General features: G+C 41.3%; 1 protein-coding gene across 2 annotated transcripts in view; it reads right to left on the bottom strand.

Annotated features, from left to right (window-relative positions):
- Window positions 1–22,978: 22,978 nt before the first annotated feature.
- Window positions 22,979–25,341, bottom strand: part of LOC125892000 (paired box protein Pax-7-like) — a 267,516-nt gene continuing 265,153 nt past the window's right edge. For both annotated transcript variants that reach the window (XM_049581694.1, XM_049581695.1), the window contains exon 9: window positions 22,979–23,094. In XM_049581694.1, coding sequence (XP_049437651.1) covers window positions 22,979–23,094 — 116 coding nt within the window. The remainder of the gene's footprint in view (window positions 23,095–25,341) is intronic.

The raw sequence follows: 25,341 nt of genomic DNA, 5'->3' as shown, positions 1-25,341 counted from the left end.
CTGCTCCGAGAGTGTGGTGGGTAACTGTACTTTCCAACAACGTTGTGAATTTACGAAGGGTCCAGTTTATGTCAGTGTGCGCTCCAGCACTCAGAATAAGTATTTCTGAATGCACCACTTGTATTATCTTTCTCCACTGTCTAAAACACGACAATAGAACATTCTAGCTAGTGTTAGCTAATGTCTGTGGAGAATTGTTTTGCCTCCAGCTAAGCCCCGCCCGCTGAAAAACTTCCAACAGTTTACTTACTGTAAAAGGGTCCATACCTCAGATTTTAAAATCTCAAACATGCTGAGCTGAATCATTTTTCTTCCTCATACATGTTACTGCCTACGAACATCAACAGTTTCAGTGTATGTTAATAATGAGCAGGCAGCCAGCACAACCCTGTGGTCTTGGTCCAGTTGTAGAGCTTTAATGAACAGACAGTCACGTCAGTGTTACAGTTAACACACCAAGAGTCTGAGGGGAGTAAATGCCAATACAAATTTTTCACTAGTCTAATACTTCATACAAGTAGAATAAATTATACTATGGTAACATACACACATGCCAAACAGAAAGCAGAGCAAAACAAGCAGGAAAAGGACCAAGAGGTAAACTGGAGGGGTGGGGGTGAAAGAGCATATCTGTACATTGGGCCCTTACTGTTCACCTTGGTTTGCTGTAAGTGGAAAAATATATACACACAAGGTAGATGGTTAACACAGCCAGCATTCAAAGAGTTCTCATGGCTCTTGTGGTGGTGTACAGGGACGATAATATAAAAGCCTCTGTATGAGACAGTGATGATTGCCCTCACTATAGTTACACTTGGACACCAGCATCCAGTGGGAATGGAAGTGAACTCATCAAACTCAACTTAGTCTTATTTAATGGCATCATTTTTAAATTCATGATGAGCCAAGGATTTAATACTGAGCGCCTCTCTGAAATGGCATCAAATACAGAACCAAAAACAAGAAAGAAAACTTTAATACTGCAAAAGCATATTTTGATTATTCAAGTTTTGTTTCGTATGGAATGACTTGATAGGTGGAATGATTCTCTGTTTGGTCTCTGTTTATCCTCCAGTCCATTAACTCTGAAGTGGTTCCCATCAAAGAGTACAACAAGTTTGATATGGTGGCATTTTTGCGCGCATTGTTGTTCCTCTATGGAGCAGTGCAGGAGTTGCTGTGGAGAGCACAGTGGAGTGGAACGGCGAGGAGCTTTCCCTTTGGTCAGTATGGGTAATTAGAGTAAGGAAGATCTCTCTGACAGACCTCTTTCTCTTTGACTGCATTACACACCCTCAACTGAATCCTTTATGAAACCATTGTAGTGTGTAGTGTTTGTAGCTCAGGTTGACATTACAAAACATTATGCAGATTATTTGACATATAAATTCTGTATACCAGAAATTCTAAAATGAAGGCCAGTATTCAAATAATGGTCATGACCAGTAAAAGCAATGAATTTTTCTGTCATTAAGACAATTACTGTTTTCACTCACCAATTATTACAAATTGCCTATACTGTGCAGATTTCTTTTTTCATCCCTGTTAAGCTACTGTAAATTAAACTCCCATAGCACACACTTCCTGCATATATTTCACATTAAAAAGGGAGAGTTGTACTTTTTGCTTGAAGGTTTTAATTCGAGACATCTATAGCCCTGTTTCAACCAAACACTTTTGGTATGGTACCTTTGGAACCAAAAGTAACCGTTTAGACATGGTACCTAGACCCTAGGCTTGTTTAGCATTTCCACTGTTAACAGTACTCTTATATGTGGGCTGGGTTGTTGTCATTCACTGCTCCGTCCAGCACTCACCGTATTTCCTCTTCACCAGTGACACAGAGGTAAGTCTGTAAACAAGTCATACAGACATTTTCGGAGCAAAATAGTGAGTGAGAATCTCTCTCCATGGGATATTTAAAAATAGCAGGTTTGTGCATTTAGTCCTTCTCAGGTAAGCTCAGGGGTGTATTGTTGCTGTAGCCCAGAGGAATGAGGCTACACAACACATGTGTGAGGATTAGAATATATGCACTCCACATCAACAGTGAGCTGGAAGGACACTTTAAGACTTTAGATATTGCCACCCGGTTGGGCAACCCGATCTCACTCTGAAGTTGTCAAATACCGACGCTTGGTCAGTGTCATCCAGTGTCAAATACTGACAAAAAAAGCTGTCCTTTCATGTCAGCATGTTTGGCAGCCAGTCGTCACTATTGTTTAATGGTGCTCTGGGGTGTCAGGGGGAAACGAGTAGGGTGGCTGTGTGGATGGGTTCAACAACCACTAACTTTGACCTAGGAGGCCGGTGTTCACTTCCTGTATGGATGTAAATCCAAACCCTGTTATTTTTGTCTAAACCTAAACCCATTGCTTTTATTGCCTAAACCTAACCAAGTACATTTGTTGTTGAAGGAAAAAAAATTCAATTTGCAGTGATCGACGTAGTACATTTATTTTGAAAGAGACTGTATGCAAACTGTACATTTCCTGTGAAAACAGACAATGTATGTAACAGGCTGAAGTTGACATGGTGTTTCAGAACATCAACAACCAACAGGGTACCTTGCGCATCATATCTTGATGTGGAAAGTCCATGACCAAACATCGATATTTGACAATGTCGGAGTGAGAAAGTGTTGACCAAGCCAAAATTTTGCATCTAAAACCATCCAAAAACATACTTTAGTTGCCATGAGCAGGTGACTTGAAAACAATGACAATAAACAGTTTGCAGGTATGCTCAATATGATCATTGTGAACGGTTTGATATGTTGAAGAGAAACATACTCTACACAACGTCATATTTTCTACAAGGTACACATTTAGCAAGGATATAAGAGTTACTTCTGAAATTTACCAGAACTGTTAACTAGTTTAATTGTTATTGCAGGTATGACTCATCAAAATTGATTTCATATCTAAAGAGTTATTAAGGACAGTGCAACCCGGTGGTATTTTTCATAGATGTATGCAAGGAACAGACATTAAATTAATTACGACTGAAAATAAAAAAGAACTGTAATGACTGGTACCAAGCTGCTAGTGTGACTGTCACACTTATTATCAGCTGCTCAGTCAGGAGCTTGTTTGACCTCAAACTACAGCCAAAGCTCTTCAGGAGTTCTTGTTGTTGATAAGAGGGACTGCAGTGTCAGAACGGAGGCATCTCTTCAGGAATGGCTGAATTAGACTGTATCATTCTCCTACAGAGGTTTTTTTTATCACCCCCACATACACGCACACATTGGGTCCTGAAGGCTGACACATTTTTTTCTTTTCTTTTTCAGCTGCCAATATCTTGATGTTCAAATTCTATAGAGCTAACCAATTTCACATAAAAATTACAAAGTATTTATGGTAACCCCAGCATTGTATAAAGAAGGATTAGGGCCATGTAAAAGAAAAACAAAATCAAAATCAAAATTTCAAGAATAAAGTTTGAAATCTAAGAGGGAAAAAAAGTCATTATTATGAGAATTACGTCGGAAATCTACAAGGATAAAGTCATAAATCTAAGGGAATAAAGTTGTAACTATGAGAAAAGAATTCATTTTATTACAAGAATAAAGTCCTAAGTTTACAAGAATAAAGTTGTAAGTTATATTTCAGGTGATATTATTATATTAACAATGTCACAAAACCACCCGAAAACTGTTTTCATTTTTCATTCATCCACAGTGATCCACACTGCTCCACTTCCATCAGTGTGCCTCCAGAAAAAAAATATCCCCTGAAATTTGTTGTGTCACATTTCAGACTACATTATAGAAGGGTGCTGCAGGTGATTGCACATCTGGGTGATACTGCACTGTGCATTATCATGTTCAGTATGTTTCCATTCATATTCCTAAAATGCACCCATTCTGCTTTGCGTCCGAAGGCTGACTGAAAGCAGCAGGGATAAGGAGCTGGCCTCTGGTGTGTTTTTTCCTCGTGCCAGTGATCTGGGCCATCGTGTGTGCGTCAGTACATATGGTCTTTCCAGTTTTAATCAGTGACTTTTTTTCTCCAAAAATTATGAGTTTTATCTCATAATATTTCAACATTATTATTGTAGACTTATGACTTAAGTCTCGTAGATTCATGACTTTATTTTCGTAGATTTTTAAAACTTTATTCTCATGATGTTATGACTTTCTTCTTGTAGATTTCTGACTTTATTCTCATAATATTATGACTTTATTTTCACAATATTATGAATTTATTCTCGTACATTTACTACTTTATTCTCATAATATTATGACTTTGTTCTCATATATTTATGACTTAATTCTCGTAATACTGTGACTTTATTCTCGTAGATTTACAACTTTATTCTCATAATATTATGACTATTTTTGCAGATTTACGATTTTATTCTTGTAAAATTATGACTTCTCTGGTAGATTCACGACTTTATTCTCATTATATTATGACTTTTTTTTCTTGTAGATTTACGTCTGTATTCTCCAAGATTTATGACTTTATTGTCTTAATAGTATGACTTTATTCTTGTAGATTTATGACTTTATTCTCGTAGATTTACGACTTTTTTTCTTTAACATGGCCCTAATCCTCCTTCACAGCATTGTGTTCTTCCCAAGTTAAAAAAACAAAACAAAACAAAACAAAAACGTTTTCAACTTGAAACACTAAAGCTGAGCCAGGACTAATCTGTCTGTGTAGGTCTATTATCTCTTAAAGACAGCAGCTCAAAATATTGATTTTGCTCATTTCTATTTGGTCATAAGTGCAACTCATTTAAATTTGAGGTAGAATTCATGAGCCGTAAGCAAATCATACATGCATTTAAGAATAACAAAAACAAACAGCAACCAAAAAACAAAACCAACCAAAAACCATTACTGTCCAGCTCACTTAATGTAAAGGTCCATGTTATAGATGGGCGGTGTGAGAAGCATCCAAGGCACTCCAAGGTAAAATCTGGTATTAATAAATAGATTACCAGTGTGTTTCACCTTAAACAGTCCTTACTGGGGTATATAATGCTCTGGGGACAGGTGTTCAATTTAAACTCATCATGATGTCATGTGACCCATTAGGAGTGTCCAGTTGAAAAAAAAAAAAAAAAAACTCTGGAAAGACATGACAGAGAAAATGTGAACATATACTGTGACTGACTCACATATTTAAGAGCAGAATAAGAAGTTAAATCACAAATAATAAAGTTAAGACCAAACTGACAATAAAAGTAAAAGACTGAAAAATGAAAAAAGAGCTGATATATGAAACAAATTCACACGTTATGACAGAAACAGAAGAAATCTATAATAATGTTAAAGGAATATATGTATGTATATATATATATATATATATATATATATATATATATATGTATATATACAGTACAGGCCAAAAGTTTGGACACACCTTCTCATTCAATGCGTTTTCTTTATTTTAATGACTATTTACATTGTAGATTCTCACTGAAGGCATCAAAACTATGAATGAGCACATGTGGAGTTATGTACTTAACAAAAAAAGGTGAAATAACTGAAAACATGTTTTATATTCTAGTTTCTTCAAAATAGCCACCCTTTGCTCTGATTACTGCTTTGCACACTCTTGGCATTCTCTCCATGAGCTTCAAGAGGTAGTCACCTGAAATGGTTTCCACTTCACAGGTGTGCCTTATCAGGGTTAATTAGTGGAATTTCTTGCTTTATCAATGGGGTTGGGACCATCAGTTGTGTTGTGCAGAAGTCAGGTTAATACACAGCCGACAGCCCTATTGGACAACTGTTAAAATTCATATTATGGCAAGAACCAATCAGCTAACTAAAGAAAAACCAGTGGCCATCATTACTTTAAGAAATGAAGGTCAGTCAGTCCGGAAAATTGCAAAAACTTTAAATGTGTCCCCAAGTGGAGTCGCAAAAACCATCAAGCGCTACAACGAAACTGGCACACATGAGGACCAACCCAGGAAAGGAAGACCAAGAGTCACCTCTGCTTCTGAGGATAAGTTCATCCGAGTCACCAGCCTCAGAAATCGCAAGTTAACAGCAGCTCAGATCAGAGACCAGATGAATGCCACACAGAGTTCTAGCAGCAGACCCATCTCTAGAACAACTGTTAAGAGGAGACTGCGCGAATCAGGCCTTCATGGTCAAATAGCTGCTAGGAAACCACTGCTAAGGAGAGGCAACAAGCAGAAGAGATTTGTTTGGGCCAAGAAACACAAGGAATGGACATTAGACCAGTGGAAATCTGTGCTTTGGTCTGATGAGTCCAAATTTGAAATCTTTGCTTCCAACCGCCGTGTCTTTGTGAGACGCAGAAAAGGTGAACGGATGGATTCCACATGCCTGGTTCCCACTGTGAAGCATGGAGGAGGAGGTGTGATGGTGTGGGGGTGTTTTGCTGGTGACACTGTTGGGGATTTATTCAAAATTGAAGGCACACTGAACCAGCATGGCTACCACAGCATCCTGCAGCCACATGCCATCCCATCCGGTTTGCGTTTAGTTGGACGATCATTTATTTTTCAACAGGACAATGACCCCAAACACACCTCCAGGCTGTGTAAGGGCTATTTGACCAAGAAGGAGAGTGATGGAGTGCTGCGGCAGATGACCTGGCCTCCACAGTCACCGGACCTGAACCCAGTCGAGATGGTTTGGGGTGAGCTGGACCGCAGAGTGAAGGCAAAGGGGCCAACAAGTGCTAAACACCTCTGGGAACTCCTTCAAGACTGTTGGAAAACCATTTCAGGTGACTACCTCTTGAAGCTCATGGAGAGAATGCCAAGAGTGTGCAAAGCAGTAATCAGAGCAAAGGGTGGCTATTTTGAAGAAACTAGAATATAAAACATGTTTTCAGTTATTTCACCTTTTTTTGTTAAGCACATAACTCCACATGTGTTCATTCATAGTTTTGATGCCTTCAGTGAGAATCTACAATGTAAATAGTCATGAAAATAAAGAAAACGCATTGAATGAGAAGGTGTGTCCAAACTTTTGGCCTGTACTGTATATATATGGGCAGGGGCGGACTGGCCATCTGGAGGTTCTGGAGAATCACAGAACGGCCGGTACCCGAGGCAGTCATCACTGTTTGTTTTTTTTTTATTTTGTTTTTTTCCTTTTTCTCCCTGATAATCTACTGTTCCACGTCCAGTCCGCTAGGTGGCAGCCTTTAAATTGGATGCCAGCCGGCACGTAGATATCTATGAAGATAGAAGGAAGTGCATACGTCACGCAAATCTAGCAGCCGTGTGCAGCAGGTGCAGATGGGAGAGACAGCGTGAAAGATAACAATATGGATACTGGTATTAATCCAAAAAAATGGAAAGAAAAGGGTGGGGCTGACAAGGTGAGGGAAAAAAACAAAGGTAATTAGAGAGTGAAGCCTCTATGAGTTATGATAAATCACATTGTAAAGAGGCTGTAATTATACAGTTTTACTTGAATACTCACTGAGAAATAAACGACACAGTCCAGATGTCTCTCTGCTGAACAATACAATGCAGGTGACTGCCTGAAACACAACAACAAGACATGGTATGAGACTCATACCATGTCTTGTTGTGTGTTTCAGGACATGATGTATGCATGTATGTATGTATGAGACTCATACCATGTCTTGTTGTGTGTTTCAGGACATGATGTATGCATGTATGTATGTGTGAGACTCATACCATGTCTTGTTGTGTGTTTCAGGCAGTCACCTGCATTGTATTGTTCAGCAGAGAGACATCTGGACTGTGTCATTTATTTCTCAGTGAGTATTCTACACTATGCTCTTAACACAACATCTAGTCAACATCGGTGCTATTGCTATAATTTGGAATGTATAGTATCATGTGTTAAGATTTAAGTATTTTGACACCCATGTCTGGGGCTGATGAGTTTCCGTGCACCGGTTGTTGTGGGCTGGGCCGAGTCAACGTCCAGGGCTGTTTTTTAGTCCCAGTCCGCCCCTGTATATAGCGTGGATAGACAGCAAGGGCCCATAAAGTGAAAATACTCATAAAGGGTGACCTTCAATAATATTTATTCAAAAACATTATAACAACAATAATAAATGATAAATACTGGGAGGAGAGTACTTTGTAAGACTGATAAGAAATCACCTTCAATAATATTTGTCCACACCATATAAATAACAATACTGATGGAAGATAAGACCTAAGTCCCGTCACAGATTACTTTTTAATAGTGTTGGGCAGTAAGGTTACTATATGTAGTGGCATTACTATCTTAACTACATTTCTCAGTAGTGTGGTGGTAACATCACTACTGTCTGAGTCAAATGGCTTTTCAGTAGTCAAGTTGATTAGTTGACAAAGTAGAAAGTTACAAGCTCTTTTTCCCCAGGAAGAGCGCAGCAGACTTTTTTTCTACAGAGGTCTGGATAAAAGTAAGGGTAATAAAACTGTGAATAGGTAATGTGACTGATGCCAGCGCCACACCGCGGCTTGCAGAAGAGGTAAGCATTTCCGTATTACAACACATACTAATCCTTCAGTTTATTCTGCTTGCAGCTTTGCTATTGGCTTTTCTTGGCAAGAACCACACTACTCTGCCTCTGATTGGCTATATTTCACTTCTTGACTAGTCTCTATATACAGACTCCACATTCAGTGAACCAAACCCTGGAGATCTTGCCTCCAGAAGAAGAGCGGAAGAGCCCTGGTTTCAGGTTGTAGGCTGTTTGTAGGGGAGCGTATCTATGTTTCCTGGGTTCTATGTTCCCCACTTAACCCTGCAAAAAAGCTTCTATGTTCCCCGCTTACACAGAAAAGGTTCTATGTTTCCCGGGTTCTATGTTGCCCGCTCAACCAAGCGGCAAACATAGAACCCTTTTTGTGTAAGCGGAGAACATAGAAGCTTTTTTGTAGGGTTAAGTGGGGAACATAGAACCCTGGGAACATAGGGATGACCCCGTTTGTAGACCGCGTGATATTGACCAATCACGCTTGAGCCGGCTGCAGTTGTTGCCAGGTTAAATGGTCCATGCGGTGAAGTAACGAGGCAGAACATAATTGGAGTCACTGCAAACACTGAATCCATCGTGGTGGATGGTTCAGCATATTTACTTATATATAAACGGAAGTCGGAAACGGAAATTCGCCTCCTCCGCCCAAATCAAACCGGAATGCCAAAAAATCGGGGGTCTGCACCTAGAGGCTGTATCGCCATCTGCCGGAATTCAGACGCCGAATACAGCCAATGGGTTCCGAAATTGCTTCTTGACAGGTTTATCACATGTCTTGCCCATAGACTGTAAATATTTAGTGGATTTGCAGTGGTCACTAGAGAAATAGACACAACTGGGCCCAAGAAAAGACCTAGAGAGACAGAGAGAGAGAGAGAGAGTGACATACTGATGTCACATGTTATTTGCAGGACATGCTCATGTTCTAATGTCCCAAAAAAGAAAAGTTTTCATTTATTCATCTTCTAACCGCTTCATCCTCTTGAGGGTCGCGGGGGGGCTGGAGCCTATCCCAGCTACATCGGGCGAGAGGCAGGGTACACCCTGGACAGGTCGCCAGACTATCGCAGGGCTGACACATAGAGACAAACAACCATTCACGCTCACATTCACACCTACGGACAATTTAGAGTTATCAATTAACCTAGTCCCCAATCTGCATGTCTTTGGACTGTGGGAGGAGTGCCCGGAGAGAACCCACGCTGACACGGGGAGAACATGCAAACTCCGCACAGAAGGGCTCCCACGCCCGGGATCGAACCGGCAACCCTCTTGCTGTGAGGCGAGAGTGCTAACCACCACACCACCGTGCCGCCCGTAAGTTTTCATTTAGGTCTTTTATTTTTTATTGTTTATAGTACTGTCTTTAATTTATTATGGTTATACTGAGTTTTAAAATATATTTTGGAATTGTGTTTTTGAATTAATGATAGAGCCAGATAGCCACTGAAAGAGGCCAAGACAGAGAAATGCATTAAGTGGGAAGAGGGGAGAGAAAGAAAGAGAGCAATAGGCCGACTGATGATGTCATGTTATTGGAGGACAAGTTCAAATATCACAAAATCTTCAAAAAAAGATGAAAGTTCTAATTTAAGTCTGTTATTTTTTAATAAACAGTTCTATTTGTTTGACAGTTTTTCTTATGCTGATTTGACATAAAATCAAAAAATAAAAGTAGCTTTGCAACAATCTCACAGAAATACGTGAAATGACCACGACCTCTTAACACCACATTCCGTGATGGCAGCACGTAATGGGTTGAAATTACGTGCCGGTACCACAGAAACAATGCCAATGTAAAGTCAATTAGGATCCTTTCCGTGGTGGATACACAGATTCCCTTATTCAACAACGTCATGTCAACCTCGTTTTTCTCAATGATATCTTTAACATTCCTGTCTACACACAAAAACACGGAAGTGTCCTTGATAACTCAACAATATGACAGGTTAATGTCAAGGCCATAAAATAAATTAAATGCATTTTGCCAGCTTTTGATAGCGTAGGGCTTTACTAGGGCAGATGGGGCACGTTCGACTACTGTTTTGTAGCTACTGTCTGCCGTATGTGGGCTTCTTTCCATTTCAGATTGCCGTCTGTCTGCAGTACCCGAATCCAAACGCCACTAATAAATAAATAAATAAATGAATAAGAAGAAAAAAATAAGGCTGAGCACGGAAAGACCAAAGAGGAAACACCCTCACATGGAGGGAGGCGGCCGCCGTGGCCACCTTCCACTCCACCAGGGAGAGCGGACCCCAAGCCAGCGCCACAGAACCAGCCCCCCCCCCCCCCCTCTCTGAAACTACACCTGGCATGGCTTGTGTCCAAAAAAATGAAAAAATCAAAACTTAGTTGTAGAGCTAAACCAAATACATCATTGGAAAGGTCTCAACCTGGAGAGTAACATATGTCAGTATGAAGATTCTACATGGCTCCTGCTTTCAGCCATTGACCTTTGAACCTTGACCTCAGTGCATGTTTGAGGGCTTATAACTCAGCAACAAAAGGGGGTACAGGCATGGGACCAACTGTTATAGAGAGCTCTTGACCTCAGCTATCATGTGAGTGTAGTCAACAACTGGGGGTGCTGTCAGATATGGGTAAAATAGTAGGGTTTTAGTAGGGTTCTAAAGGGTTGTAAAAAGATATATCTACCCAATATATCTAATATCTAGTAAAGCCGAACTAGTTATTACACTGCACCTAGATGAACTATGTTAAGAAAAAGTAAAGATGTCGGCTAATTTTAGCTCAGATGCTAGAGCGGCGTTTTTAGGACGGTAGGTTGGTTTGCGGCTTGTAAAATAGAGTCGTAAAAAGAAGATCTACTGAATAAATCTCATATTTACTAAAGCCAAACTAGTAATGACACTGCACCTAGATGAACTATGTTAAGAAAAAAAACAAGGATGTTGGCTAATTTCAGATATTTTAGATAGTACTCTTAAAAACGGCGTTTTGGGGACAGTAGGTTTTTTGCGGCTTGTTGTAAAATAGAGTCGTAAAAAGATACATCTACTGGATATATCAAATGTCTAGTAAAGCCGAACTAGTAATGACACTGCACCTAGATGAAATATGTTAAGAAAAAGTAAGGATGATGGTTCATTTCAGATAATTTAGCTAGTAATATAGAAACAGCATTTTTGGGACTGAATATTTGAATTGGCCTATCACGTTACTATCAACTATCATGTTATTAGTATTATTATTATTGTTGGTGGGAAATTATAACAGAGAAATATATTTGCCGTTTTAATATCAAGAACACTTTCGTGTTTTTGTGTGTATAAAGGACGTTGTTGAATCAGGGAATCTGTGTGGACACCACGAAAAAGGATCCTAATTGACTTTACATTTGCATTGTTTCCGTGGTACCAGCACGTAATTTCAACACATTACGTGCTGCCACCATGGAATGCAGTATTAAGAGGTCGTGGTCATTTCATGTATTTCTGTGAGATCAGGTTGCTTTGCAAGTAGCAAGGTACTTTTGCCATTTTCTTGTAGCTTACCTTGCTATATTTCTCTGGGGATAGCTTCAATGTAGTGACACTTTATTTTGGTGTAGAGTAACTGGTACCTTAGCTCATTACATTTTCCAAGTAGCTTGCCCAACACTGCTTTTTAAGATGGTGCCAAGAAGCCTTATAATTAAATGTGATTAATGTGTATTGATTTTAGTCTCAGTCAGTCAGTCAGTACATCAGTAATCAGTGTAAATCCACTGAAGTGCTGACTGCAAACATTGCTGGAGGAGGTGAAGTTGAACTTTTCCCACCGGCGAAAACGACGAAGTTGGTGGAAGACCCGCAATGACGAGGAGCTCAACAAGCTGCTGGGCAGTGTGACCATTGTGGAGTTAAGAAACGGCTCTATTACTTTTAACGGGTCTATATTACACGTTTAAACAACTGGTGTGATGATGCGTTGCACTGACATGAGATGTCTGGTACGTGCTGTTGCTCATGAACGGTCAAACTAATATTAGCCTACCATTTTAAAGTGTAGAGCACGAAAATAGGATGACGCCTGTTTTATTATTATTATTATTATTATTATTATTATTATTATTATTAACGCGATAATACCGATTACCGTGGCATTATTGCCCACGGTTATCATACCGTCAAAATCTCATACTGGCACATGCCTAATTATGCATTATGATTGATAATAAATAGGGCTTTGATTGTAACACCAGCATGTTGTGTAAAGAAATCAGTAGCGTTTTTGTTTTTTTTGTTTTTTTTTGTTTGGGGAAGCTGGCTATGTTCAGTGTTGACAGGACGCTGATGACTTCATTATCAAGATCTTTTATCAAGTTGATTTTTCCTTTTTTCTTTATCTGCTGGTATGCTTCTCTCAATCTCAAATATTAAAATGCAAGGTATCACAGGTATCCATCAGAAAAGTCTGTCGGAAGTGTATAACAGGTGTATATATATATGTATATATATATATATATATATACATATATATATGTGTATATATATATATATATATATATATATATATATCAGTGGCGATTGCTCTAAGACTGCAAGGGAAGCTCAGCTTCCCCTAAAATGTCAAAAAATAAGTGGTCAAATATGTACTGTTGTGTTTACATTTCATTGACTAAATATGCGCTAGAATGCCTTCAACTTTTGCTCAGAATCAGCTAGCCTACTTATCACAGGTCACTGATGTGACTTTCTTCTCATTCATCCCCGTAGTGTCACAGTGCATTAAACAGCGTCAAAGCTCAGCGTCCAAAGACTTCAATTGATAAATGCTCGGTTTTGTCCTGCCCGTTGGACGCTCAGCGTCTCTGGGGGTCTATGGGGCAGTGGGCTGGCCTTGGCTTGCCTGGACACTGGGCTTCTGCATGATGATTGGATGATCTGTCTGAGGCTGAATCCCTTTTTGATTGACAGCGCAATGAGCAAATCAGCGATCTTGAAATATAAACCAACACCGGAGCATTTTTCAAGTTTCATTCCGTTGTTCCGAGTTGATCTGGAGACTTTTCCAATCCTCTTAGTGACTTTTTCTTTATTAAAAACAACTAGCGACAAATCTAGCATCTTTTTCTGGTGTTATTGGAGACTGTACTAGTGTTTGGAGACTCTGACTTCTGTTGCTCTGCAGTGACTGTCCCCAACGAGCAGCGGGTGCTGCTGTCAGCCCCTCCACCGTCCCAAAAACTCACAGGCGGTCACACTAGCCTCGAGCAGCAGCCCCAGCTAGGGAGCAAGCTAGCAAGCTGCACATAATGGCAGACAATTTGAATATTGTCAACCGGATTTTGGCGAAGCCATTTGATAGTCTTCCTTATGAGGAGAAACTTCGAGTTAAACAGCAGGGCAGATCAACACCTCAGATTGATTTGGTGCAAAGGGTGCGGAAAAGTAACAGGTCTTTTCACCCATCTGAAAATCTTTGAGGTGTGTTTCGCTTAGGGATGTCACGATTATAGATTTTCTTGGTACGATTATTGTCAGAGAAATAATCACGGTTTTACGATTATCACGATTATTATGCATTAATTAATTTCACACTATAAATGTGTAAAATCACATGAACACTCCCTATAGATCTTTAAGTTTCATGCATTTCCATGCCAACATAACAAAAATAATATAGCAACAAAGAAAAGTAACCAAAAAGTAGTGTGCGGACTCTACTTTTACTACATGCCTCTTTGTGGTTCAGCAGTCTAAGTTTTTTCTAGGATGTGTGTGTCTTTTTGTTCTCTTTAAATTACAATTACACAAATAAATTGAGAGCATATCTCGTGCAGTGTTAATAATAAATGAAACAGACATCGTGCTGGAAGGACAAGTCCAGCATTTACTCAACACAGATGGGAGGAAGCAAAAGGAGGTAATACTAATGCTAAATGTTCACTGACTGAGGACCTTGAGAAGACATTACGTATATCTTCCACTTTGCACACTGACACTGAAACAGTCTGACAACTAAAAAAAAGGATTTGAACTTGTAACAGACGAATATATGAAAGGTGCCTTTAACATAGCGTATACTGTGTTGCCTAGCAGCAACGTCATCAAGCAGCGCCTGTTATAATTTGAGTCTGTTGAGCGCACCCAACGCTGGTCGGACGTATACTTATGTGCTCCTGCTTTTTCTTTTATCTCTCAACACAACAGTGATGGTTATAAGTACGTGTGGTGACTATTTTGTTCATGTATGAAAATATACTGTAGTAGCCGTACAACCGGGCTTGGTAAGCTTGGAGTGTTTTTAAGTTGATGTAAAAATAAACAACGAGCATTTGTGAAATCCCACACTCGTGTGGACGTGAGTTTCTGCCTGTCGTCTCACTCCAAAGAGCTACACGGACCCACAACCATTACAACCTCACGCTGTGTGCACACACAAACTGCAAAACTATCCATGAAAAAAGTTTTTGAGACGTGCCTTAGCTTGTCACGTTGCACTGTAAGCCCAACTCGTATCATACCACTACTCCATTAATTGCAAATGACATGCTAACATGTAATTTTTAATTCAATGTTACATTAGATAAATTGAGATTGACGTATTTTAACCCAGTTATTGTGCATTTACCTTTACTTGCGCATGTAAAGCCGGGTGGTTGTCCCGCAGGTTGCTCGTGTTTGATCCTTTGGCCGCGACTTTTTTGCGGCATGTTTTACAAACTGGAAAGCCGTCATCAACAATGACCCCTTGGTCATTTTGCGATAGCCAAAATGATCCCACACGGCTGACTTTATCCGTTTTTGGGGGGGAATAAGTCTTCTTCACCCATACTTCATCACTCGGAGACGCCGCTTGTGTAGCTTTGTTTTCGTTCCGTGCGAGTTGCGCTGACCTACTGTATATGGTTCTGCATCCCAGCATAATCTTTGGAGAGTGACGGTGTTGAGGAATCTTTACGAATAATTAACCGTGGCATTTAAAATCACGGTTAATAGGGAAATCAAGTAATTCTGCGAAGTATCTTAGCTGTTCCTAGGACTGCACCCTTCTGGACTGAAGCTAAAGATGTTATTCCTGGAATCTACAGGAGCCACTCTCCCAGTTTGGGGGTCACTGCCCCAAATGCTCCTACTACCATGGGAACCACATCAACTTTGACCTTCCACATCTGTTCCAGCTGTTCTTTCAACCCTTGATACTTCACCTTTTTGTGTTCCTTCTTTCTGATGTTGCTGTTGGCTGGTACCACCACATCTACCACCATTGCCCTCTTCTGGTGTTTGTCAACCACCGCTATGTCCAGTTGGTTAGCCGGCAGCTGTTTGTCAGTCTGGAAGCTGAAATCCCACGGGATCTTAGCCCTGTTGTTCTCAACCATCTTTGATGGTGTGTCCAATCGAGATCTGGGTACTTCGAGTCCATACTGGGTGCAGATGTTCCTGTACACTATCCCAGCCACTTGGTTGTGCCTCTCCATGTATGCTGATCTTGCCTACATCTTTCACCTTGCCACTATGTGCTGGACCGTCTCAGGGGATTTTTGGACAGTCTGCACCTTGGGTCTGATCTGCTGTGGTAGACCCTGGCCTCTATGGCCCTTGTGCTTAGGGCCTGTTCTTCTGCTGCAATGATTAGTGCCTCTGTGCTGTCTGTCAATTCAGCATTCTCCACCAACTGGGAGGTCTTCTTGATATCAGCCACGTCCTCTATCTGACGGTGGTATGCACCATGTAGGGGCTGTTGTCTGAGGCATTCACTAGACAGCTCGTCCTTTGGGGCCATCTTCTTGATGTATTTCTGGATTTTGCATGTTTTATCCTGGATAGTGGCTCTGATGCTCACTAGTCCTTGGCTTCCCTCTTTTCGCTTAGTGTATAGCCTCAGGGTGTTGGACTTTGGGTGGAACCCACCATGCATGGTGAAGAGCTTTCTTGTCTTGATATCTGTGGCCTCTATCTCCTCCTTTGGCCAGTTTATGATCCCAGCTGGGTATCTGATGACTGGCAGTGCGTATATGTTGATGGCTCTGACCTTGTTCTGACCATTCAGTTGACTTATGAGGATTTGCCTTGCCAAGGATCCCACTTGTAGCTACCCTGGATATCTCCTATGTTGCCCTCTGGTAGGTCAACTCCCTCAGTTCTGATCATCTCGCCTCTCTTTGATACCATCCGGCCACACTTGTGTAATCCAAATGACATCCCTATGTCCTTGCTGTAGATCCTGGTGGTGTGGATCATTGAGTCGATTTCTCGCTCATTCTTGGCATACAGCTTGATGTCATCCATGTAGAGCAGGTGGCTGATTGTTACCCCACTTTGGAATCGGTATCCATAGCCAGTCTTCTTGATGATCTGACTGAGGGGATTCAGGCCTATGCAGAACAGTGGTGACAGTGCATCCCCTTGGTATATGCCACATTCGATGTTGACTTTCGGCTTTAAGTTGGCCTCTAGGGTTGTCTCTCACATTCCCATGGAGTTCTTAATGAAGGCCATTAGTGTCCTGTTGATCTTGTATAGTTCCAGACATTCTAGTATCCGTGTGTGGCATTGAGTCGTAGGCTTTCTTGTAGTCAATCCAGGCGTTGCACAGGTTGGTCTTCCTGCTCTTGCAGTCTCGGGCGATTGCTCTGTTGGCCAGTAGCTGGTGCTTGGCTTCTCTGCTGTTACTGCCAATTCCTTTCTGTTCCTCGCTCATGTATTGCTCATATGCCTAGTTATCTTGGCTGCTATGATGCCTGACAGGGGTTTCCACATTGTGGAGAGACAGGTTATCGGTCTGTAGTTGGATGGAATGGTTCCCTTCTGGGGGTCTTTCATGATCAGGACTGTCCTGCCCTGTGTCAGCCAGCTGGTTCATCTGTGCTGCCAGGCGTTCATGGAGTGCAGTTAGCTTCTTCAGCCAGTATGTATGGATCATATCAGGGCCCGGTGCTGTCCAGCTCTTCATCTTTGACATTCTTTCCTGGATGTCTGCCATTGAGATGGTTACTGGTTCTTGTTCAGGGAGATTGCTGTGGCCAGCTCCTAGGTCAACTAGCCATTTGGGCATTGGTGTTGTGAGATGCTTCTCTTTCCCATATGCCCTTCCAGTATGTTTCGATCTCAGCTCTTGGTGGGTCTGACCTGCAGTTATTTCCCTGCCATTGAGAGAACACCTTGGCAACAATATCCTGTTTATTCTCCTGGCTTCTACTTCTCTGGTGTATCTCTTCAGCCGGGTGGCAGGAGCAGTTAGTCTTTGTTTGGCAGTTTCGAGTGCCTCTGGAATGGGGAGCTTATTGTACTTCCTTGGTACTCCTTTATTCACCATGTTACCCCTGTGTAGCTCTGCTAGTTGGTTAACTTGTCTCTGTGTTGCCTTTATCTTGGCCTCTAACCGTCTCTTCCATGGAGGATACTGGTTCATATGTACCATGTCCATCTTGTATCCAAGCATCTCCAGGATTACTGTTGCTGTACTGTGAATCAGCTTGTTGGTCTCAGTGATGGTCCTCGTAGGCATGGTATTTAGGGCAGCATTCACATCTTCTAGCAGATTATCTGAAGGTACATGGCAACTCAGCTTCAGGATTCTTCGGAGGCTCCAGGTTTCCAGTTTGCTCACAATCTTCCTTCTCAGGTCAGCTGCTCTTTCAGTGAGGCTACTTGTATCTACTGAGGCTTGGTACCCAATCTCGCATTGTGGGGAGCATAATGACATCCCCCTGCTGACCTGCCGTCCTAGCTCCCCCTTGCCGTAGCATTGTTGTAGTATTCCATTAATCTCTAGTTGTGATAGTAGTTGGTGGTTACAGATGTTGGAACATTGTGCTACCAGATGTTTTTTTAGTAAGTCTTGATTGTGGGTTTCGAAGTATCCATAGGTCTCACATTCTCAGCATATATCCCCTCTCTCTGGGATTGCTGGTATTGTTGCATCGTGTCGAGTGTGTGCTAGGGGCACTTGATGCACCGCCACATGGTACACTGTGCCAGGGCAGCATCTGTGTGTTTTCAGCTTTATGTCCTTAGTGCCACTGTGATCAACAAGGCAGTCCACAGGATGGAACAGGCAACATGCTGTCTGCCCCTACCACCCCCAAACCAGAACATTCTATTCCAGTGAGACACACTGGAAGACAGCTACACCAAGCTAGCTCATTTTAAGATGGTCGGTAACATAATTACTAGACCAGAAGTACAAGATCTTCTAATAAACTACAGGTCTAGTGTTTGGAGCCACTTCAGTTTCACTGTGAATTATGAGGACGATGGAGAGAGAGAGTGGTGAATAAAAACACACTCAGGCAAAGAGCCACCACACAGCTACAGACTCTCCTTAGCAGCTAACCCAGTAGCACAGTAACATGCACAACCAAGAGCAGAAGAATGAGCCGCTGCACGTTGAAAGACTCTCTGGCAGCTAAGCCAGTAGCACACACAGTCACAGCACACACACACTCCGAACCAGGGAACAAAAGCCACTGTGCAGCTGTAGGCACTCATTCAGTTAGCGTTAACGTTAGCACAAAGTACACATCCACTGCAGTGAGCAGTAAATGTCGGTGGGCTGGATAGCTGTTTCAATCATCAAGACTGAAAGGTTCATTAGTGACGGCTTGTGTTTATGTGACTGTGGCATTGAACAGAGATTTTTAGACTGAAAGAGCTCAGAGAGCTCATGGGACTTAGCAAACTCACCACTGACACAGAATGGACAAAAGAAATTATATTGATGCTATGAGCTCTAATGACAGTGGTAACGTAGATTTTATCCAGTAGGACACAGAAATGCTGAAAAACAGTCTAACTCCACAATCAAGTACTACACAGTTCTCTGTCTTTTCATGTGTTCATGAGAAATATTTTCTTATATGTATAATGTGTTTAGAAATAATGATAATTTTGCTTTACCCAGACTGTAACAAGCCCATTTCAGCTAGACTCTAATTCCCATTTTGTACAAAAAACAAAAGCCCAAATTATGTTGGTTTGCACCCCTAATTAGGCCTGCATGATATTGGATTTTTTGCTGACATCCGATATGCCGATTGTGGAGGGTATGTGGTTAACAGTCAGCTGCAGGAGAGAGAGAGAGACAGGTGTGGGGGGATGGCTCAGGAGAGTAGTGGCAGATGGGTTGACTGGAACAGCTGCTGCTAATGATTCTGACTGCTCTTTCTCCCCTTTTTATGCAGTAGTGTGCTGGTCCTGAGCAGTTGTCTGTCTGCTTTCCACTGGAACAGTGGACACCTCTGCCTGTGTTGTTGGTGGAATAAAAGACTGAAAACTCATCTGCAAATCTGTGTATCTATACTGGGGGAACTCACACATGTAGCAAGACGGCTACACCACTATAACACAACTAACTTGACCAATCACCAATAATGATATTGATATACTCACTTTTTTTCCCAACTAATTTTAGTGATCATTGCCGTCCATAGTAGAAATAACATTGTATTATGCATGCATACGTTTATCATAATGGCCCACCCGCAGATGAAGACACGAAATAGTATGCTTTTCAATGTATGTCATATTCATTTATTGTACAAAATAAGAAAAAGCATGTTGGCTGATTCTGATCCATTTTAAGGATAATATCGGCCGATACCGATAATGTGCTGATATTATTGTGCATCCCTACTGTTGTCACTACTATAAAACTAATTGCCCCTCTGGGGCAAATTAAGTACTACCTGACTTCTTGACTTGACTTGAATATTGAGAGGAGGGTGTATAAAAGGGCTGATAAGGGGTCACCCTCAATAATACTTGTCCAAAGCTATAATAACATATTATTGTAATAACATATAATATCAGATACTGAGAGGGAGGTTCAATGTAAAAATACTGCTAACACTTATCCAAAACTTATCCAAAAACAATAATACAATTTTATATGCTAGTACCATCATTATTCCCCCCTCCTGACCCCAGTACATTTTATACCCTGATGAAGTCTGTTTAAGTATGAACGCATTGGTCATCAATTTATTGATAAAGGATTTTTATTTACAGTGAGAAGAGTGCCTTGGATTTTTTTCAGACCGCCAACCTATACCATGGACTTCTACAATGAGTAAGCTGGAAAGGCATTGTCTTTTATCCTTATTCGCCTACTTGCCCTATCCTTGGAGGGCACCTGATTTATTTTTTTTTAATTTATTTTTTTTTTGTTTCTTTAATTAGCAACATGTAGTTTTTTTGACCCAGTATAGCACTCCCTAGTTTGACAACACAGCCAGAAAAATTCATCAGTGAATGAAACTCAATACAAATGGTCATAGGTGACTTAGCAGAGTAACGGGGGGAACAGGTGTACTTAAATCCTGGAGGAAACAATTACATGAAATTTTAAAAGGCTAAATAAACCATAAGGTGTGTTCAGACAGAACACTAAGGGTGTTGACACTTCACAACTTGAGGTATGCTTGGCATTAAGAATGGATGCATCATTACAGTATGACTACAATGTATAATTTAGTTTGTTTTGTTTGTTTGAAGACCTTGTTTTTAAAAATATACAGTACAGGCCAAAAGTTTGGACACACCTTCTCATTCAATGCGTTTTCTTTATTTTCATGACTATTTACATTGTAGATTCTCACTGAAGGCATCAAAACTATGAATGAACACATGTGGAGTTATGTACTTAACAAAAAAAGGTGAAATAACTGAAAACATGTTTTATATTCTAGTTTCTTCAAAATAGCCACCCTTTGCTCTGATTACTGCTTTGCACACTCTTGGCATTCTCTCCATGAGCTTCAAGAGGTAGTCACCTGAAATGGTTTCCACTTCACAGGTGTGCCTTATCAGGGTTAAGTAGTGGAATTTCTTGCTTTATCAATGGGGTTGGGACCATCAGTTGTGTTGTGCAGAAGTCAGGTTAATACACAGCCGACAGCCCTATTGGACAACTGTTAAAATTCATATTATGGCAAGAACCAATCAGCTAACTAAAGAAAAACAAGTGGCCATCATTACTTTAAGAAATGAAGGTCAGTCAGTCCGGAAAATTGCAAAAACTTTAAATGTGTCCCCAAGTGGAGTCGCAAAAACCATCAAGCGCTACAACGAAACCGGCACACATGAGGACCGACCCAGGAAAGGAAGACCAAGAGTCACCTCTGCTTCTGAGGATAAGTTCATCCGAGTCACCAGCCTCAGAAATCGCAAGTTAACAGCAGCTCAGATCAGAGACCAGATGAATGCCACACAGAGTTCTAGCAGCAGACCCATCTCTAGAACAACTGTTAAGAGGAGACTGCGCGAATCAGGCCTTCATGGTCAAATAGCTGCTAGGAAACCACTGCTAAGGAGAGGCAACAAGCAGAAGAGATTTGTTTGGGCCAAGAAACACAAGGAATGGACATTAGACCAGTGGAAATCTGTGCTTTGGTCTGATGAGTCCAAATTTGAGATCTTTGCTTCCAACCGCCGTGTCTTTGTGAGACGCGGAAAAGGTGAACGGATGGATTCCACATGCCTGGTTCCCACTGTGAAGCATGGAGGAGGAGGTGTGATGGTGTGGGGGTGTTTTGCTGGTGACACTGTTGGGGATTTATTCAAAATTGAAGGCACACTGAACCAGCATGGCTACCACAGCATCCTGCAGCCACATGCCATCCTATCCGGTTTGCGTTTAGTTGGACAACCATTTATTTTTCAACAGGACAATGACCCCAAACACACCTCCAGGCTGTGTAAGGGCTATTTGACCAAGAAGGAGAGTGATGGAGTGCTGCGGCAGATGACCTGGCCTCCACAGTCACCGGACCTGAACCCAGTCGAGATGGTTTGGGGTGAGCTGGACCGCAGAGTGAAGGCAAAGGGGCCAACAAGTGCTAAACACCTCTGGGAACTCCTTCAAGACTGTTGGAAAACCATTTCAGGTGACTACCTCTTGAAGCTCATGGAGAGAATGCCAAGAGTGTGCAAAGCAGTAATCAGAGCAAAGGGTGGCTATTTTGAAGAAACTAGAATATAAAACATGTTTTCAGTTATTTCACCTTTTTTTGTTAAGTACTCCACATGTGTTCATTCATAGTTTTGATGCCTTCAGTGAGAATCTACAATGTAAATAGTCATGAAAATAAAGAAAACGCATTGAATGAGAAGGTGTGTCCAAACTTTTGGCCTGTACTGTATATATTTTAAGTAGCAGGTCAAAGGTTACATCCAGTCTAAAGTGATTGGTTTACATAGTAGGCCTAATTGTTTATATCACGAGTTAACTATAATTATCCTGTTAAGTTAGATTCCATCAATACTGTGTACAAAATGTAGTGCAATATGACAAACAACAAATGAAGAACTATATTCTTAACAGTGGAAACTGATGTGATGGATTTGGTTGTTCCCATGGGAATGTATAAAGCTTCTGCAGCTGCATCATTCAATCCTTAAACCCTGGAGGAAACACGTACATGAAATTAAAAAAAAGCTAAATAACACCCCAGTGTACTGTATAGTCAATCTATGACACACACACACACACACACACACACACACACGGTCTCTGGAAGATTTGTATGGATGGTAGCAGGAGGTGGGTTGTGCTGGTGACTAGGTGTGCATGTTAAGTGGGTACTAGTACGCCTGGCCAGTCTCAACCTGCAGCAGTCCCAGTACAGCTGAGTGGTCGGCCAGCTTCATCCTGCGCTGACTGGAAAGGCTGACGTTTTTTGCCAGGTAATCCACAGCAGCTGGAAAAGATAGCACAAAGGAGACAGAGTTAATGATATGCATATATACAATGACATGCAAAAGTTTAGGCAACCCTAGTCAAAATTTTGTTTCCTGTGAATGGAAAGCCAAAGTAAGTAGAAGATAAACTGATCTCTAAAGGCATGAAGTTAAAGATAAAACATGACTTTTTAAAACAGTTTAAGCAAGATCAGTGGATTACAAATGTAAGGAGCACCATGCAAATGTTTGGGTACCCCAAGAAATTCTAAACCAACTTTTACCAGTAAGCTTATTTACAATCATTGTTAGGAAAGGCCAGGTGATGAGCAATCAGCAGCCATGGGCTCATCTAAACAGCTGCCTAACACTCTGAAAACCAAAATAACTGATGCCCACAAAGCAGGAGAAGGCTATAAGAGGATAGCAAAGTGTTTTCAGGTCACTGTTTCCTCAGTTCAGAATGTAATTAAGCAATGGCAGCTAACAGAAACTGTGGAGATCAAGTTGAGGTCTGGAAGACCAAGAAAACTTTCTGAGAGAGCTGATCATAGGATTGATTGGCAAGCAAGGCAAATCAGAAGAATTGATTCAGTTAAATTCCAGCAAATTCTGGAGGCAAACATCTACCACCTCTAAAAAAGCTGAAGATGAGGAGAGGATGGCTTCTACAACACAATGATCCTTAACACACCTTGAAATTCACAATAGACTATTGTCTATTGTTTTTGCCATGGCCCTCACAGTCCCCTGACCTAAACATCATTAAAAATCTGTGGATAGATCTCAAAAGAGCAGTGCGTGCAAGACGGCCCGCGAATCTCACAGAAATAGAAGCCTTTTGCAGGAAGAATGTGTGAATATCCCCCAAACAAGAACTGAAAGACTCTAAACTGGATACAGAAAGTATTTAGAAGCTGTGATACTTGCCAACGGAGGCACTAATTAGTACTGACCATGCAGGTTGCCAAAACTTTTGCTTCTGGTTAAAAAGTAATCTTGCTCAAAATATTGAAAAAAATGTATCATCATTAACTCCATACCTTTTGGAGATCAGTTCATCTTCTACCTACTTAACTACTATGTTCAATCAATCAATCAATCAATTTTATTTATAAAGCCCAATATCACAAATCACAATTTGCCTCACAGGGCTTTACAGTATACAACATCCCTCTGTCCTTATGACCCTCGCAGCGGATAAGGAAAAACTCCCCCAAAAAAACCCTTTAATGGGGAAAAAAAACGGTAGAAACCTCAGGAAGAGCAACTGAGGAGGGATCCCTCTTCCAGGACGGACAGACGTGCAATAGATGTCGTACAGAACAGATCAGCATAACAAATTAACAGTAATCCACATGACACAATGAGACAGAGAGAGAGAGAGAGAGAGAGAGAGAGAGAGAGAGAGAGATGCAGGTAATGACAGTAGCTTACAACAACATTGTTGAAAGTAATAATATTATAGTTATAGTTCTGGTTACTGCGGTACAATATGTTGAAAGTATGTATTAATATCTGGCAGTATACATGTGTGACAATAGTCATATGTGTATAATAACAGTAGAAGTATGACTAATGACTAATGATGGCAGCAGCAGCAGGAGGCATCTGGCAGGACCACGGCAGCAGCACAACCACACACGTCACGCTGTCCAGGCACCGCTGCGATATGAGTTAATCTGAGAGACAGTGGAGCACAAAGGCTCCGGAGAAGAAGCCGAGTTAGTGACATCCAGAATGGCCGAATTAGGAAGATGCAGTAATAGAATACGAGACAGAGAGAGAGAGAAGGAGAGAAGGTGCCCGGTGTATTATAGGGGGGTCCTCCAGCAGACTAGGCCTAAGTCAGCCTAACTAGGGGCTGGTACAGGACAAGCCTGAGCCAGCCCTAACTATAAGCTTTATCAAAGAGGAAAGTCTTAAGTCTAGTCTTAAATGTGAAGACGGTGTCTGCCTCCCGGACCGTAACAGGAAGATGATTCCACAGGAGAGGAGCCTGATAGCTGAAGGCTCTGGCTCCTGATCTATTTTTGGAGACTAGGGACCACGAGTAACCCTGCGTTCTCAGAGCGCAGTGTTCTGGTGGGATAATATGACACTATGAGCTCTATCAGCTGTTTGTCAGTCTGGATCTGAAAGTCCCACAGGATCTTGGCTCAGTCATTCACAAACACCTTAGGAGGTGTCTTCCATTCTAACCCTGGGACTTCCATCCCATACTCAGTGCAGATGTTCCTGTACACTATACCAGCCACTTGGTTAGG

Source organism: Epinephelus fuscoguttatus, linkage group LG7 (genome assembly GCF_011397635.1).
Source record: "Epinephelus fuscoguttatus linkage group LG7, E.fuscoguttatus.final_Chr_v1".
Taxonomy (NCBI): Eukaryota; Metazoa; Chordata; class Actinopteri; order Perciformes; family Serranidae; genus Epinephelus; species Epinephelus fuscoguttatus.
This window is presented reverse-complemented; position numbering and strand designations above follow the sequence as displayed.